Source organism: Epinephelus moara, chromosome 7 (genome assembly GCF_006386435.1).
Source record: "Epinephelus moara isolate mb chromosome 7, YSFRI_EMoa_1.0, whole genome shotgun sequence".
Classification (NCBI taxonomy): domain Eukaryota; kingdom Metazoa; phylum Chordata; class Actinopteri; order Perciformes; family Serranidae; genus Epinephelus; species Epinephelus moara.
Window position 1 is genome coordinate 12,009,242 of NC_065512.1, and position 18,818 is coordinate 12,028,059.

General features: G+C 41.2%; 1 protein-coding gene across 2 annotated transcripts; it reads left to right on the plus strand.

Annotated features, from left to right (window-relative positions):
• Positions 1-243: 243 nt before the first annotated feature.
• On the plus strand, positions 244-9,923 carry sp3a (sp3a transcription factor). 2 transcript variants are annotated; one of them, XM_050048987.1, is made up of 7 exons: positions 244-415; positions 820-917; positions 1,316-1,405; positions 3,068-4,319; positions 5,711-5,897; positions 5,986-6,182; positions 7,960-9,923. In XM_050048987.1, the coding sequence occupies exons 1-7, from the start codon at positions 409-411 to the stop codon at positions 8,250-8,252; spliced, it is 2,124 nt and encodes a 707-aa protein (XP_049904944.1). In that variant the 5' UTR covers positions 244-408; the 3' UTR covers positions 8,253-9,923. The 2 variants fall into 2 exon arrangements, with proteins under 2 accessions (XP_049904944.1, XP_049904945.1); XM_050048988.1 differs by lacking the exon at positions 1,316-1,405.
• The last annotated feature ends 8,895 nt before the right edge of the window (positions 9,924-18,818 follow it).

Here is an 18,818-nt window from a genome sequence, read left to right on the forward strand (position 1 = left end):
GAGATTTAATTCACTGATAACAGCAATGTAACTGACAGTAAACAATGTCACTACAGTCCTCACTGCCATCAACACTAGTACTGTAAAACTGAACATGCATTAAAAAAAACAGGAAAAGACTCCAACAAAGGATGATTGACGTGTCGCCTGACAAATGATAACGCCGCGTGCAAAACGAACAACCAATCACCTTTATGAAGGACGGCGGGATTTCCTGTCTGTGACGCAAATACTCCCAGTCAACACTGGAGGCCCCACCCTTTGTGTTACCTACCGCCCGTCAATCAAAATAGAAAAAAATTCTGACAGTTATCACCTATTTCTACGCGTATACAATCAATTTAATTTGCTGATCATGTCCGGTGGCTTGTGACTATCGCGACGCTCCGTTTCACGACAAGTCACGTAATGACTGGTATGTAATATCTACCTTATTCTTCACCCACGTAAGCTAACAGCCATCCTCTGGCTAAATTAGCTCGCTAGCAGGCTAGCAGGGATGCTTGTTGGTGATATTGCTAATCAGCGCCGGCTAAGCTAGCATCAGGAGCTAACGCTGCGCTCATTAGCTTAGCTAGCTATGTTAGCTTGTTTAGGACACATTACTACTGAGCTCTCCTCTAACTAACCATTGTTACGTTGCCGTTTTCTTCGTGGTGTTTGGTGTAGTTGATAGCCGTGGTTGTGGTTTTATTGCTAACCAGTATTCTGGCGTTAGAAATATAAGCTAGTCCTCTAGTTGTGTGGGCACCAGGCTTGTTTAGCTAACGTTAGCATCGGCTGTTTCACACTCTTAGCTATTTGCTTTTTTCTACACAGCACCAGAACAGCCGTTGAAACCAGAAGATATGGCTGCCTTGGAAGTGGACAGCAGTCAGAGCGACTTTCTGCAGCAGGAGCAAGGCAGGAGCAATCAGGTAAGGTTTCCCTCTCGGGATTATGATTCTCATTATATGTCGATGCTGCGTTCCCAGAAGCTGAGTGGTGCTCACCGAAGTTCACACATCTCAAACTTGGAGGGGGGTAATGTACCCTCATTGAACCTCTCAGGCAACACTTCCTCTGAGGCAGCTTACAGATCCCGCCTCTTTAGCCAGGAGTGAAGTGACAGGCTGGGAAACTCCAGTGGGACCTACACATTACCTGGGTGCTATCATAGGTGCTGCCTGGGGGGCTCAACACAGGACATGACAGTCCTTTAACCTTCTCACGTCAGACTTTGCTCTTTGGCAATACGTCATACTCTCTAAGGCCCAGACTAATGGCCACCCACTCTCTCCCTTTTAAATTTGCCCGTTGTGGGAAGGACACTCAGCCGTCACCCCTCGACCTGCTAGCAACCACCTGCACTAAGGTTGGGTCACCGTCGGCAGAGGTGGACAGAGGTGCTGCTGCTGCTGGTGTGGTAAGTCAGCACCTCTGCTAGATCCGACAGAGCTGCAGCAGATGTGAAGCCTTCAGTCACAGCTGAGCAAAATTGGTGGTGGGAGTGTAGCTAAGCTTGCACTTGCTTTCATAGAATTATAGCTGCTGCTTTTTGGCATAGAAACAGGAGGGTATCTCATTGCTATAGCTGTTGCAGTTCAGATACTGAAACTGTCTCAGGAAGGGCATCCACATCCCTCTGACTAATGTGACCACATTCACTGGAGCTCAACCCTGTCGCACCTATATGTAACGTATTTAATGCAAATACAGTCATCACCAGAAGTACAGTGGAAATAGACCTTCTAGATTTCATGTAGTTTATGCAGCTGGCAGCTGATTCTTATGCTTGAAGCCTAATCTGCAGTATGCTCTGATAAAACAGCAGCATCAACCACAAGTGCATCAGGGAAAATTAAGCGACTTGCTGTAGCTCAAGATATAGTGTGACTGTTTCTATAGTTACATTTGGTTTTACATTTGCGCTTACTGATGAGATTGTTTATCAGCAACTGTGCTACTATATGTTTTAGTTGGTGCACAAAGAGCCAGCTGAATCATGACTTTAAAGGTCTTGTTATCCCATCATGTTCCTCAGACCATTATTGGGATGCATATTTTAACATGTACTTTATGATATACAACAGTTTTGCCAATAAGCTGTAGTTGCTAAATTTGTAATTCATAAAACAGTATTTCACTGGTAATAAGTTTTAGTCACCATGAAAAAATGCGAATGAAATGACGCATATAGTTGTTCTTGTTGCGTAATTGTATTTTACTCTGGAAGAGTAAGATTGCAGTGTGAGCTTGGATGACATTCAGGCTCTGGTGGAAGAAAGAAAATGCGCTTTCATATATTCTTCTGGCATTTTTTAAGAGAAATTGTGCTGTATTGTGGTTCAATTTATTTAATCTACCAATCCAATGCAGTGTTTTCACTTTAAATCAGCTGCGCAAGCACTTAAGTTTAGATTACAATAACATTTAAATACAGCTGTGATAGCAACCGAAAGCAGAACACTGTGAGGTTTTTGTCTGGCTGTGTTGGCACAGCAAAGTTTGATACAGTCGACACGGACTCTGGCGTATTTGCTCAGGTTAATTTTGTCTGACAAGAATGCTGTGGACAACTGCATCAAGACAGCCTGAACATGGAGCACTATAAATAAATCTTAAAGCACAGTTAGGTATAGCAGGAATTAAATGAATTCCTTTATGGGTCAGTGTAGCACTGATGATGCAGGATGGCAGGTTACTGACAGTGTCACAGACAGCTCCAGATTTGTTGTGATTCATAATATTTCAGCTAAGGTGGGAACAGATCCATTGATTATGTGTTACTAAGAACAGGAATGTACACACGAAACAAAACTTACATTTCTTGCCCACTCAACTTTGATCAACTCAAAGAATTTTGCTCATTTTGCCCTCTGCCCACTCATGTTCCTGTCGCTGATTGTGTGAACTGCTATGACAGTTTTTTTTCTTGGAAATATTGGGCTGTGTACAAAGTCTAGAACATCATTTTCCTGTACATTTGAAAGAGCAATTTATAAGTAGACTTTTGTGCTTTGCAAGCTTAAGATAATTAAGTACAGGTGCCTATAATTTTTCTAATGTCAGACATTTCTTTTCTCAGACTTCAGATCCATCCGTGCAGCTTACTGGGACTGATAAATGGGAGGTGTTAACCCCCACAACAGCAGCAAAGGATGAATCTGGAATGATACAGATCCAAAGTCAAGGAATATTAACATCCAACGGGCAGTATGTTCTTCCTATCCAGAACTTACAGAGTCAGCCAATCTTTGTGACGTCGGGAACGGATGCCTCCTCTGCCAATTCAGTGCCTAACATTCAGTACCAAGTAATTCCTCAGATTCAGACAGCAGATGGACAGCTGAGCTTCTCCACTTCCGGCGTGGAAGGAGCGACTCTGACTCAGGATGCCACAGGGCAGATTCAAATCTTGCCTGACGGTAGCCAGAGTCTCAGTGTAACATCAGCTGCAAACATCCTTAATAACAACCAGAACCTCATATCACATACTGGTAATGTCCAGCAGCTCCAGGGGGTTTCTCTTGGCAGCTCCACCTTCAACAACCAGGGTCAGGTTGTTACTAATGTGCCTGTGGGTTTGCCTGGGAACATTACTTTTGTTCCTATTAACAGTGTGGACTTGGACTCCCTTGGCCTCTCTGGTGCTCAGACTATAGCAACAGGGGTCACTGCTGATGGCCAGCTAATTATGACGAGTCAGCCCGTAGATGGCTCAGAGAGTCTGGCGAAGACAGATAATCACCTCTCACAGACACTACCCATAAATGACTCAAATGCAAATCATGAGATATATGTGCCAACGTCTTCCTCTCAGCTACACATTCCAGTGAGCGAATCAGGTCTGCTGACACAAGACACTTCATTGTCATCAGTGGCTACAGAGCAAGCCGACTCAAGTTCTGGTCTCCAGGAGGGCTTCATCCAGCAGAATCAGGAGCAGAGCGTCCAGGTGTCCTCAGCTCAGCCCATCATACAGCTGCAGCAGGTACCCATTCAGACCACCAATGGTCAGGTGGTGCAGTCCGTGGCGACAGGTGGGCAGAACCTGCAGAACGTGCAGCTGATCAATCCGGGAACCTTCATCATCCAAGCCCAGACGGTCACGCCGTCGGGTCAGATACAGTGGCAGACCTTTCAGGTGCAGGGGGTGCAGAACCTGCAGAACCTCCAACTGCCCACAACACCACCCCAGCAGATAACCCTGGCTCCAGTCCAGACCCTATCACTGGGGTCCAGTCCGGTCAGCATCAGCACGGGACAGATCCCCAACCTGCAGACAGTGACGGTGAACACAATGGCCCAACATGAAGGAGACACAGACAACCCTGGAGGTACTGTTCCCTCTTTTTATTAATAATGTACGCATATACTTCATCTTTATTTTGTTGATTTTATTTTTAAATCCTCTTTGACATTTTTAAAAAGGGTCCATCTTAAGCAAATTACTTTAAAATGCCATTTTGTACTTAATAACTGCATTTGTTACACTAATACAATAAAGGTGATGCACGTTTGTTTTTGGTGCTCAGAGCAGACAATCCAAAGTGCTGTCTGTGTAAATCATCTGTACTGATGTAGTAAGGCAGGGCAGTGTATCGATATTATATCGATATCTGAGATTAGATTTTGTCTTAGATTTTGGATATCGTAAGTGTTGGCTTTTCCTGACATTACAGTAAACTGATGTAATTTTCTTAACTTACCAGACTGTTCAAACTGTTTGTCATTTGCCTTTGTCATTATATTCATATTACTGATAATTATTTATCAAAAATATCATTGTGAAAGCACCGATAGTCAACCCCACAATATTGTTTGGGTGAAAATGTTGTGGTCATTGATTTTCTCCATATCGCCTGGCCTTATGTTGTACTAACTGATGATATTTTTTATTGTTAACGAATCTTTTTTTTACCCACTAAATCAGTCAATAGGCTGTTTTTCACTGAAGGCATTTTGCAGTGTCACGACAAGAAAAGCACAGGTGTAATTCACAAAATAAATGATGGTTGCATTCCATTTCGCTGCTTTAGTTTTACAATCCTGGTAATGTGCATGCTGGCTTGCTGTCACACTGTCATGGCTTATTGGGACACTTAAAACTATACTGTGCAGGAAACAGTAGCTAGCAACTCCTGCATAGTATACCTTTTAAGGGAAAGGTAACACCTGTGCTTTTCCCACTATAACAAGTCAAAATGTCTGCTGTGAAATGGTCTCTATTTTAGTCTATGAATTATACTATTACATGAAATTGAGAAAATCCAAAGAAACCTCACATTTTAAAAGCTTTGTGTAGGAAAGGTTTGGCATTTTTTTGGTTAATAATGTATCTATACAGTTGGAGTTTTCATTTACGTTCAGTGTCTCACCAAGATACATTGTGTGTGTCCTTAAAGCCCCTTTGTGTTGAATTTCTATGTAATTATAGCGATCAAAACATTGTGATGAAGTCTCTGACTGTTGCAAAGTCCCTCCATCCATTTTCTGACACTCATTTGAGCTAAAAAGTCCACAGGGTATGTTTAATTAATTATCAAAATTGTCATTGATACATTTTCTGTCAATCAACTAATTATTTTATCACTGTGCTTAAAATGGAGTTTTACTTGTGAAATTCGCTGCCACGTTGTCAGTCACACGTGCTAATAAAGCAGCTCTCACTGTGCAGGCTTTTTGATAAGTTTACACAGCTTGATGTTAATGTACACATTAATTCCAGACATTCGGATAAAAGAAGAGCCAGACTCCGGGGACTGGCAGCTGAGCACCGACTCCACCCTGAACACAAGCGATCTGTCCCACCTCCGTGTCAGGCTGGTGGATGAGGAGGATCAGCTGGGTCAAGAGGGCAAGAGGCTGCGCAGAGTGGCGTGTACTTGCCCCAACTGTAAAGAGTCAGGTGGGAGGTGAGTAAGCCTGACTTCATACTCTGCACAGCGATGCATAGGAAATGAACCTTTCAGGACTCTAACTGCTCATACCTGTGTTTCTCAGAGGATCCAGCACGGGGAAGAAGAAGCAGCACATCTGCCACATTGCCGGCTGTGGGAAAGTATATGGAAAGACATCGCACCTGCGAGCACACCTGCGCTGGCATTCAGGGGAGCGACCTTTTGTTTGCAGCTGGATGTTCTGTGGGAAGAGGTTCACACGCAGCGACGAGCTGCAGAGACACAGGAGAACACACACAGGTGCCCTTTTTTTTGCTCCCTCGGTGTTTGCACATCAGGAAAACATCGGTAAAATGTGTTAATTTGTGCCCTGCAAAGTGTGAGTCATGTAAAAAATAACAGCGTTTGTCCCCCTTTGGATTTACTTTGGATGTAAAATGTCAGGTTAGGATTGAAGGCCATTGTGAAAAACATACCCAGATTTCACAGACTTGGTGGTAATTTTCCAGTTCAGAATGGGGTTTAAACGGTTTGTTCTGCAGTCTAATTTGCAGGATCCGTTGACATCGGATTATGTAACAAAAATGTTACAAGAGATCCCAGTAGAGAGCTGTAGATTTTGGTTTTATTTTCATCCTATGATTCTCCTTTCAATCTGAACACTTGTATCAGCTCACCTAATCTCTTTCATGTCATAGATTATATCCCTGCAGTTGCCATCTGTTGTCATGGGGTGAAACATAGGAAGTAGTATCCTGTGAGCAATCCAGTCAAATATACAAGCACAGCATAATGACACACAGCATGTGATGACATTAACTGCCAGGATAGACTTTTGAAGGAGATAAAATAGCTTTACACTGGCAGAACTGGCTGAGTGAGACCTGTGACAGTACGGGCCAAAGACGCATTTCAGTACATTATTAGCTTTAAGTTCAGACATTAAAGCTGTCGGTAAAATATTTTTTTGTCACATTTGCTGAAACTGTCACTATATCCGCAGTAGTAAATGAGACAGATATTTGTGAAAGAAACATGTTGCTCCTCCTCCTCGCAGCGCTTCTAATGGCATTAGAATCCACTGCATGTAAATGAAAACAACCAATCAGAGCCGGGGAGCCTCCAACGCAGCTGTCAATTATGTCAGTTACTGTTGGGGAACTGTGGTCAGACTGTCAAACTAGGCAGCGCTGATCAAATGTGAATCAAGATTCTGTTACTGCATTGCCTATTTCTCGCCTCAAATGTTTTCAGAAACATATTTAGTGCACAGTTTAGCTGTAAAATGAGAACGTTAGTGACCCAGCTGCCATGTTGGAAACAGTTGAGTCTCATTTTACAGTTACATTTAACAGTACACTAAAATATGTTTCTGAAAACATTTGAGATGAGAAATAGACAATGCAGTAACAGAATCCTGATTCATATTTGATCAGCGCTGTCTAGTTTTATAGTTTGACCACAGTTCACGATCAGTGATTGACACGATTGATGGCTGCCTTAGACACTCCTCAGTTCTCATTGGTTGTTTTCGTTTAGCTGCAGTAGATTCTAGTAAATGCCATTAGAAGCAGTATGAGGAAGAGAAAGGACATGATTTGTTTCACAGATCATTCTTCTCATGCAGCACTGTGTGGATGTAGTGAACGTTACCGGATATACGACACAAAAAATATTTTTTAAAACTTAAAAACTGTAGCTTTAAGAGTCAGTGTTCACACAGTTAACTTTGCAATTAGATATTCAATAATTATAGATTTGTAATTGTGATAATTGTCGTCAGTCATTTAGTATAAATTTGTCTTTAATTTATTTGTCAGTTTAATCAGTGACAGGTTGGAGTGGAGCAACTTGAAACACAATAAATATGTATTTAAAAAGAATTTAGACGCTGGTGACATGTCTGCCGTTCATTTTATTCATGAAACAAGCAAATTGAACTTGGTTTGCCACTTTCTAAAAACTTAGAACTTATCCCCTCACCTATGATATATACACTCCAGATAGATGCCACGTTTGACCAAATGTATTCAGCATCCAACTCTTTATCTTTCAAACTATATTTTCTGTCTGGCAGGAGAGAAGAAGTTTGTCTGCCCCGAATGTTCCAAGCGCTTCATGCGGAGCGACCACCTGGCGAAGCACATTAAAACTCATCAGAACAAAAAAGGCGTGAACTCTGGCAGCGCTGTGGTGGCCTCGATGGAATCCGCGGGGTCCTCAGACAGTATCATCACCACGGCAGGTGGGACCACCCTCATCCTCACCAACATCCAGCAGGGTTCCAGCAACGCCCAGGACATCCTGGCCAACGCAGAGATCCCTCTCCAGCTCGTCACCACGGTCGCGGCCAGCGAAGTCATGGAGTGATTTACACTCCACTTATGAACTTCTGCAACCTCTCTCATACTGTATACTCCTACCTGCATTTTTATCCGAGTTTTGAAGAAAAACTAAAATTATAAATATATATATATTTTAACACAGAAATAGTCAGTCCATGTCCATGCTCGGTTTTTACTGAGAGGAAGCTAGTAGTGGAGACTAAAAGAAGATAAAGGTGGAAAAAGACGTTGCAGTAAACACACAAGGAAATGCCTTATTTTGTACAATATTGTGTTGTTGGAAATGTAGAATGCCATTTTGTTTTTAATCTTCTTCTTCTTTTTTTTTTTTTGTTAATGTGTTTTTCACAAACAATATTGGTAGGTTGAGCAATTTTCTCCTCGCCTTTTTTTTTGTTTGTTTTGTTTTTTTGGATGGTATATTCTTCTGATGTCCTTGGTAAACAAAGTTTGTTCCATCCTTTGAGCAAAGACTAAATCAAACAGAGCTAATTTTATCCAGCTGAAGTAATGTTACTGCTTACGTCCATGCAAATTTACTCATATTATGTTTCTTTTATTTTTTAATAACATGCGTCTGTTTGCCCTCCTTCCTTCAGTTTTTGCTCACCCCTGCTACATTCTGCAGGCGAAAATCAAAACAATCAGAATTTTGTAATGTAATTCCTCTTGAACGTATACTGTTGATATGATACACATTATTTGCTTATTAAATATTTTGACTGAACAGCTATTTATATTTGGGCTTTACATAGACAATGCATTTGTGATATTAAAAGTCCAAAATATTTCAAATGGCTCCATTGTATGTACTTTAAATGTGTTTTTGTAAAAAGAAAAAAAACCTTTTTGGAGGACTTCAAAAACCATGCATTGTAATATGAAGAAGAAAAAGCCATTTCTTTTTGGAGGTAATTGCCAAATTTGACTTCAAACTCAGGGTGACTTGTGACTGTGTGATATAATTAGAGTAAATCACCCCTGTAGCTTCCCAGGCCATAGTGGGGATGTTGTGAAGAAATGTTATTTGATGATGGACCAAAAGCTGAGGTGAATTAAGCTGTCACCATGTTACCAATGCTTTTTGAATTCTACCGTTCTTTCGGGAAGGACGACCCCCCCGTTCATGTTATAGACACAGCTTTGCAGAATTCTCGCCAGTATCTTGCTCCATCATGCAGTTGGAAACATTACTGAAAGCGGTACTCTTTTTAACAGCACTATCCTCATCACTTTCATGTTGTTAATCCTTTTGTATAAAAAATGTTTTGTATACTTCCCAAGAAGCTGTTCTTTATATTCATTGTCAGTAAATGTACAATGTTTCTGTCTTTGTGTTGATACTTTTTCTTTTGCTGTACGTTGCATTTCCCCGTTCCATGTTGAATTTTTTATTTTGTCTCTGAACCCACTTCCTCCCCTAACTGTTGAATTGTTAAATTGAATACACACCGATCAGTGATTTATGGTGGCATATTTGATTGGATTTCTTTTTGTGACACATAATGAAAATTATGTGATGTGATCATTTTTGCCCACATGGACGCGTTGTCGTCTTCAGGAGATTATACTTTACCCCCGTTCGAACAGCATCTTTATATTATGTACTAAACACTGAAGGTTTGTCGTCACTCATAAATCTTCTGTATAAATATGTCAATATAACATCAATATAAACTTTTCTGTTACACTTGAATTTCATTTTTGCTTTATTTTTTTCTGTTTTCATGTACAAAGGGTGTACAGTGATATCTCATACTAGAGCAACTAAATTAAGGCAAGTTTTTTCTGTACACTTGAAACCTTTTGTTTTGTGTTTTTCCGAAGACTTGTCACCCAGCCAGGAGGTTCATCCTCCCCCCACGGCTCACACTCTGGGTTAGTAGTCCAGTAGATGTCACTACAGCCAAGGGAGCAGGACGAGAGGTATGTTTGACCCCCTGACCTTCCCCATGTAGCACTGCTAAGATAAAGACAGAAGTCACCGAGGCCAACAGGAGGTGTGAACCTTCAATTAACCACAAGCTAATGTCACACAGAAATGTCAGGATCATATTCTGCTGCTGGGGAACAAAGTACTGTCTCATGACTTTGAGCGCAGACGCCTGAGAGGTAACTGCTTCGGGTTTTATGACCTAGATTCATGTGTATTTGAGTGAATTATCAGGAAATCCATTTAAATAACCTGCTCTGTTTTGTTTCCAACTTTAAAGTGTGCACACAGTTTCCTGTAACTATTATTTGCCAGAGCTGTTCCTTAATATTTTGATATATAACCTGATATTACCTTGCCACAGCAGCACACACATGCTGCATCACTATCTGTGCCTCTTACACTAAATGGGACATTTTACTAATTAGGTACTGTTGCTATTTTTTCTTTAATATTAAGCTCAAGACGGCGGCATAAGGGAGTTAAAAATGTATTATAGCCTACCTGGTTTTTAGTGCCTGTGAACATAATTGAAATGGTACTCTATGAAAAGCTTTATCTGGTAAATCAGAGTGGAAAGCACATGCTTTTTGAGTCTTAGTCAATTTGCTGAAAATGAGTCAGAAAATATGGTCTATACCGTTAAAAAGGACTCGTCCGTTTTGTCGTTCCTTTCATTTGCATAATTTAATGAATCCAATTCATTGTAATGCAATACCAAGTGCACCAGGAACATAGAATGACAGTTTGAGTTAATGAAATGTGTTAACGGTATCATCATTTACTTGTATGTTAATTAGTCCAATTAATTTCCCCTGCTCGGTAATCTGAATATTGTAATAATCTTTGCTCCCCTGCAGGAATGAATCTATGATACACAGACCTCTGGGACAATCTGCGTCGAGAATCGTGGTTTTTCCAGTTGAAACGAATGAATTTTTTCTTAGATGGGAGGCTCAGGAATATTTCTGCAATTTTAGGAGGGGATTTATACTCTGTGCTCAAATATTGTTTACCTCCAGAGGTTGTGTATGGTCTGCCTTCAGCTTTTATGATGCAAATCACACCCACAGTTGAAAATGTATTGAGAAACGGAGGGCGATCGTCCAGTGCCTGAGCCAGGATAACTTTGTCTTGCTGGACAAAGTGCCGTGGCATTGTAACAGGAAGAGGCATGGTTCCTCTGGCCGTTGCAGATAAAAGCTGCCATCAGTGGGCGATCCTCCGCAGCAGCTCGGCAGGTTGAAGGAAAGGAGAGAGATTGGCTGGCTGCTGAGCCTGACACTGTCCACACTGTGATTTCTACTGACCACTTAGATTGAAGGCCAACTTTGTCAACAAACTGTTGTAGCTCCTCTTTAAGCGTGCTTACATGTGTGTCAGAGAACAGATTTTAGTCCAGTTAATAAATCTGGAGAGGTAGATTCAGTGTATAGTTACCAAATTTAAAAACCAACACTGATGCAGGAGTAAAGCTTCGATTTGTCGAGGCAAACATGTCTTTACTGCGCACACTTAGCTCCTCAATGTTGCCGGTGAAGTTTGAACATTATTTGGAGGGAATTTTGCCCAAAGAGGAGCGAAACACAATTCAACTCGAGTCTTATTTTGGAGAATAAAAAGAAAAGCTTTTTCAATAATGCGCCTTCGGCATTGTGTTTTTGTGACAGAAAAACAGTGTTTACACTACAAGTAGTTTGTGTGTTTTCATTGCAGCAAATAGCTTTGGTTCTTCGGGCTCGTTTTTGAATAGCGGTGCAATTGTGCACGGTGCTCAACTTCTCCAATTCATGTGCAAAAATGCATAAATACAATAACTATGCAGAGGGAGAGAAACACTGTAATCATGCAATAACATTTCCAACTGTATGTGTGATAGAATTCAAAATGCTATTGGGATTATGGTTCTTAACCATTGGGAGGTAATGTGAACTGTTGGCAGAAATGACTTCTTTCATTATACTGTCCCAAATATACAAAATACTTCAGCGAGAGGGCTGCTTCTTCCCTATCCCTGCCCAATTTTAACTGTTTCCCCCAGTTGTTGAAGGATAGGCCTGCAATTTTGCAAAGTGACTATTATTTGCCTTTCTCAAGGAATCAACAACTTGAAAGTACAGTGCAATGAATTGTTGGGGTTCTGCAGCTGCATTCATTTACAATATGTCTCCTCTGTGAAACACAGAATTAAGAGCATAAAGCCTTCATTTAATTTCCTCTCAGATATGAACCGCAAGTCTCGTCATAAGTAAAAAGCACTCACCATCCTGCTTAAGATTTTGTTTACAGCAGGATACTAATGGTGTTTTTCTCCTTCACCATTAGGACATTTGAAATGACGTTTAAAAAAAGAAAAAAAGTGTCCCGTGTTTCTACATTCCTGACACATTCTTGCCCTTGATCAACTGTAGAAGGCAGACAATAGCGCAGATCATTTTCCCCAGGCAGGGAAACACAGCATGGATCAACTCAATAACCTGATATTCCCTGTCTACTGAGTGTGGCCAATTTAGCAGAAGGTCAGCGCCTTTTTTTATTTATTTTTTTGATTCCAGAGACAATTTGGTGACCTCCCTCCGGAGCCCCAGCAGGACAAACAGAATCGTCGAGCTAGAAAGTGCTCGTGTTGACATTGCGTTTAGGTGTGGACTTCTCAAGGTGAACAGATACCTGGTGAGGGACAGGGGGGCTATTATGCAAACCTGAAGCACAGACAGAAGTCGCAGGCTCGCGGGTTTTGCTTTTCATGTATTTTTTGCCAATTATTGACGGCGTCAGGGTGGATGTTTAAATTTAAAGACGTCCACTGGGTATAAAAGTATGGCATGTGTGTGTCAGTGCGGCTGCAAATCATCTTCCATCATCCTTCTCTGTGCAGAGGTGCCATTCACAGCTTCAAATTAAACACTCTTGTTTCAGGGAAATTATGGTCTGACTATGCTCTATTTCAGGAGGGTGGAATTCAGATTTGATCAATCTTTGCCGTCTTTATTATAAAATCTCTCTCTCCTGCTGGCTTGCATTTACTGTATGTATGTTTTTTTCCCCAGATCCGACTGTGAAAATTGAATCGACAACAATGAGACACCTCCATCAAATTTTCCACATTATGTTGTTCTTTGTACTTGTACGCAGCGTGTGTCTGTTTTTAGTGAGGAGACAATTGCATAAGATGATGTTGAGATCTATGAGAAGATTAGGAGGGGTGATTTTTAGCCATTCCTCACAGCAGTCATATAGTTTTTCCCACCGTACGAAATAACTCTTTGTCTTTATTGTGCACCTCAAGGTCAAATGTGACAACGGCTTTCAACTTCCTTGGACTTGAATCGAGGATAAACTGCGAGCGCACGCTCAGTATTCTCTTTTGGTGACAAGAGCTGGCCTTCAGTGTTATTCAGCCCATTGAAAACGATTTCAGATATGAAAGGAGACGTTTTGTATCTGAAAATGTACATTAAATGGTGTCAACAACATCCTGGAGGTCAGAGTAGAGTCCCCATGGAGACTGAATCTGGCTGCTGTGCTCGGAGACTCGACACCCCCCTGAGTGGCGGCTCCGTGATGGCTCTCAGTTTCTCTCGTCATGTCCCTGGCAGCTTTGACACAGGTAATATGCATGCAGGCTGACAGTGCCTGGGATGTGCGGCAGAGACAATGATGTACATATCATTTTCCTCCCTGACTGATTGAAGACTGTAATCTGTGCTGGACTTTCTCTCTGATTACACACGTCTCAGGGAGCAAAACAAGGACTCTGAGCTGCCACTGGGCACTGGACTCATCCAGGGCTTTCAGCCTTCAAGAGGACTGAAGTCCGCCTTTAAGGTGAGCTCAATTTTCGTCCCATTTACACTATTGTTACAAGTGTCGGATGGAATGCATCTGGTAGATAGTGGTCAAACAGTGGCTGTCTGAAGATGACACAGGAACAGAGATGTATCTGGCACCCAAGGTCATCCTATTCCCATCTCCAGCAGTGTCACAAATGTTTAGAGCTCCTGTAAAGGCACAAAGAGAGAAACAATATCATGAATTTTACATTCACTGCATTGTGCTGTGTGCTTACAAAATGCAAAGTGTCTCCCACAACAGGCCAATGTTAAACCCGTCCAACAAGACCAACCATAAAATGCAGACAGAGCATACGTTGCCGACAGCTATAATACTTTATTGTTCTCTGCACAAAGAAAGTCTTCCACTTGTTTGATGGTAAAGCAAACCGGTATTTCAGTATTTGTTCGCAAACAGCACACTCCAGTATCCAACACGCTCTTAACCCGCCTGTGTAACCTTGTGAGGTACACTTGTGTCTTTATGTAAAACCTAAGAGATTTCTCTGTTGACAGTGGGTCAATCCTTTACAGAAGTTACCTAGCACATTACAAGGTTGGTCTCGGGGGAGAAGTAATGGGTTCTGGGCAATTGACCAACCTGCCATGCTTTACTGCACCTGCACTGAGTTAGAGCTGTCATCATTACCACTTCCTCTAACGTTCCCCCACAGCAACCCAGACACTCCCACTTAGAACGATATTTCACTTTGGTGGAACATTTTCACTTTTTATCATGCATCCCTCCGAACGCGAGCGGAGGCAGTCCGGCTGTAAGATTTGAAGCAGTAAGGTAACCTCTAACAGGCCTTCGGGGTCCGCACTAAAACATAACGTTTCCAGTCACCAGCTATGATTCTGACTTTAACTTTTCAGAATGAGAGCCGTGCTCACCAAAAAGGGAAAAAAAATCTTGAAGATAAAGTGGCTATAAAAGGTGTCAACCCAGATTTTCCCCATGTCAAAATATGAAGAATATGAGGTCAGTCATTTGAACGGCATTTATCCTCTATTTTAGTTGAGTTATTCAACATGATTGTAGGATTGTACAGTCTGAGAATAATCATTAGGCCGTTCTGTTTAAAACGAACTGTTTGAATGGTTCATTAGAATGAATCAAAACCTTCTACATTATTTAGTTAATCAAGACTTGCTGTTAGGAAGCACATTCAGCTTAATTTGTAATTTTTAATCTGTCCTTTTCATTAGCACAGATTTTGTTGTTCGTTTAAATGAGCGCAGCTACACTACGCACAGGTCAGGGATCAAAACTGTGAAGGTCACAGATGTTACACACGGGAAGTTTTCTGAGTACAGAACCTTCTGAAATCTGATCTGATTAACATTTTCAACAATGCTTTTGTGTTTTTGTTAAAGGTACAGTTAACCCCCATATCAAAATACATATTTTCCTCTTACCTTTGGTGTTGTTTATCAGTCTATATTGTTTTGGTGTGAGTTGCTGAGTGTTGGAGGTATCAGCTGTAGAGATGTCTGCCTTCTTTCTGATATAATGGAGCTAGATGGCACTCTGCTTGCTCAAAGCGCCAAAAAATACATTTGTCAGCGTCCAAATTTCATTCACAATTTTTTGTATTTTCTGTGACATTATGTTATAATTATGTGAATCCTGATCGAGTGCTTAGAAAAAAATTAAAAATTAAATTCCACATTACTGTGACAACTGGGCAAACTTCATCTGCTGATGAAATTCATGTGATCTGATGGAAAGCTCTAACCTGGAAATCCAGATGCCCCGTCCCTAGCAAATTTGAATTTGCACTGCACGGGAATCTGGCCCCAAAGAGCAGAGCCCGCTGAATCGTCAATCGGACCAATCAGATCAGTCTATCTGAGGCGGGCTCTGGGCAGGCATAACATGATGAGGACAGTGCTGTGCCGTAGGAGTCGAAAAGTAATCAGCCAAGATGGCAGCTGCTGAAGGACGGCGTCCATTCAATTTAGCTTTGGAAGAAACGCTAAGCCAACTACACTTATCTTTTTCCTTGAGTGAGGAACAGAAGACTGCCCTAGAAGCCTTTGTTTCCAGGAAGGACGTTTTTGCTGTTTTGCCGACATGTTTCCAGGAAGGACGTTTTTGCTGTTTTGCCGACAGGATGTGGCAAAAGCATAATATATCAGTTAGCCCCACTGGTAGGCAAACAAATGGGGCTTTGTGCAATGAATACGTCACCTTATTTTTTTGCTCTGATTGGCCATCGTGCTATCCAATTGCGTGCAGCGGCATTTAATATGCCTCAGTTAGTGCCGCCCCTGAGGTAGCAAGGGTGTATCGGTGAGGGCCAGACTCAAAATCTTTCTAGATTTGAGTCTGGATTTCCAGGCTAGGAAAGCTCCTGTGCAGCTACTAAATGGACCTTGTGGTGAACTGTTTAATGAAAGCAGATGTGAGAAGTCTCTTCCAGTTGTTTGTTCATGATGATGCTACTAAAGTTTTTAAAGGGACAGTCCACTCCAAAATCAAAAATTACACTGCTATTTATCAGTCTAGATTGGTTTTGTTGTGAGTGTTCGAGTGTTGGATATATCGGCCGTGGAGATCTCTGCCTTCTCTGCTAAATAATGGAACTAGAAGTCACTCAGCTTGTGGTGCTCTAAGTGCAAAAAAAAAGCATATTTGAAAAACTTAACAGCAATGTGTCTTTCTAGAAATCATGACCCGGTGACTCGTGATAATCCACAGACCTTGTTGTGAGCAGTTTCATGTAGGAACTATTTTCTTTTTACCGAATCACACCCACCAACCAAATCACTGTGCAGAAGGAGGTGTGCATCTACTCATGGATGAGAGGCTCATGCTCGTGACAAGATGTAAACATTAATGATGTCCTCCTCAGCTAAGCTTTTAGCTAGCTCAGTGGTGCTAGGTAAGCTAACAGTAGATGCACGCTTCCCTGTATAGTGATTTGGTTCGCGGATGTAGTTTGGTAGAAAGAAAATAGTTCCTACATGAAACTGCTCCCAACAAGGTCTGTGGTTTATCTTGAGTAACTGGGTCATGATTTCTGAAAAGAGACATTGCTGTTGAGTTTTTTAAATGTATTTTTTGCCTCTTTGAGCACCACAAGCTGAGTGCCATCTAGTTCCATTATATTAGAGAGAAAGCAGACATCTTTATGGCCAATATCTCCAATACTCGAACACCTAAAGCAAAACAATCTAGACTGATAAACAGCACTACAGGTAAGAGGAACAATATGTATTTTTTATTTTTGAGTGAACTGTCCCTTTAACAGAAGTCACACCATTAAAAACTGCAGTAGCATCATCATGAACAAACAATTGGAAGAGACTCTCACATGTGCTTTTATTAAACAGTTCACCACAAGGTCCATTTAGTAGCTGCTCAGGAGCTTTCCATCAGATCACATGATTTTCATCAGCAGATGCCCGGTTGTCACAGTGTTGTTCATTTTCATGTTTTTGAGTGAAGTTTCACATCTGCTAATGTCATAGAAAATACAGGAAGTTGTGAATGAAATATGTATGCCGACTCTTAATTTATACACGTTATATATTTAAGTTGTCTGTTTTCAGTCAGTCTCAAATGGAAATCGACAAACAGCAGTATTAAAATAAAATGTTGAGCATTTAAGCTTTTTAAAACAACAGATATCAGCAATGATCAAGGCCTGGCAAGCCTGCAGCAACTTCGCTCTGACTTGCAGATGTTTTTCCCCTCAGTTTTCACTTCCTCCTCCCACACATGTCTTATATCAGTATTTGCCGGATCCAAAACGACCAGCTTTGAAAATGAAGGAGAGGAACTTTACATTGTGCCAGAAAAAGGAATGGAAATTACGGGCAGTGTCAGATAATTGAGCTTGTCGTAAGAGACATGTTAATAACAGACGGAGATGCAGAAGACTTGTCACTCCGTACCCTGGGTGACAGACTCTCTCTGCTGTTGATGAGCTGTTTTAGAGAGGAAATTGTTCCACGCAAACACCATCGTTATTACAAGCTGGCAAGCTGCTCGCTTGTGTACCCAATTCTGCTTGAACTGACAGAATCCAATTGACCGGCACATATTCATGCACTTTATTTTCTTTATTCTCACCAACAATGCAGATAATTACTGCACCAAGTAAAACTGAAAATAGAATTTCACTGTGTCCCAGAAAACAATGCCGGAGCTGTCTCAGCAACATGTCTGCTGAAATTGCTGTGACTGGGAGAGCTACTGTAAGACAAGCAGCAATCCAATATTACTTGTCAACTTAAAACCTACTGAAACCATATTGGCATTCACTTCTTTTATAAAATGGAGTGGAATAACTTATATTTTTCATGTTGTCATTGTCCTCTGTGCAGCGAAGCAAGGCCGCACGCAAACCTTTATTCAGTGAAGCACTTCGAGCTTCATCTGCGCAGTTTCTGTTGTGTTATGACCCAACCTGAGTTTACGGGCCTCTGTGTATGTCCATTCACTCTTGCTTAGTTTTTGATGTGGTCTGAGACACTGTTGAAGTCACAGTATCAACATTTAAACTCAGGATTTCATAAGTAAATGTAACTTTAGATGACTTATTAGACAATTAATGCTCCAGTGAGAGTTATTTTTCATGAATCGGTCACAAACTGGAAAGTGTACCTTCATCTTCAGAAGATTTCTGTGTTCTTTGTGGCCAGCTACACATGAATGATTCACTATTTTCACATGTATTCATTTGCCTTGTATGTTAATGTAAGCAAGGCTGTTGCTCAGAGGAAGAATACAGGTATATCTTTATAAAATAATCCATATTTAGGCTCTTAAATCAAATTTTAACCCCAAAATTTGTTGTCTTTTCCTGTAAAATCA

Excerpts from the sequence above, each read along its gene's own strand:
- sp3a (XM_050048987.1), top strand. Across the intron at positions 1,406-3,067 it reads GTGCTGCTGCTGCTGGTGTG|ACTTCAGATCCATCCGTGCA; the intron begins GTAAGTCAGCAC and ends TTCTTTTCTCAG. Across the intron at positions 4,320-5,710 it reads AGACACAGACAACCCTGGAG|ACATTCGGATAAAAGAAGAG; the intron begins GTACTGTTCCCT and ends CATTAATTCCAG.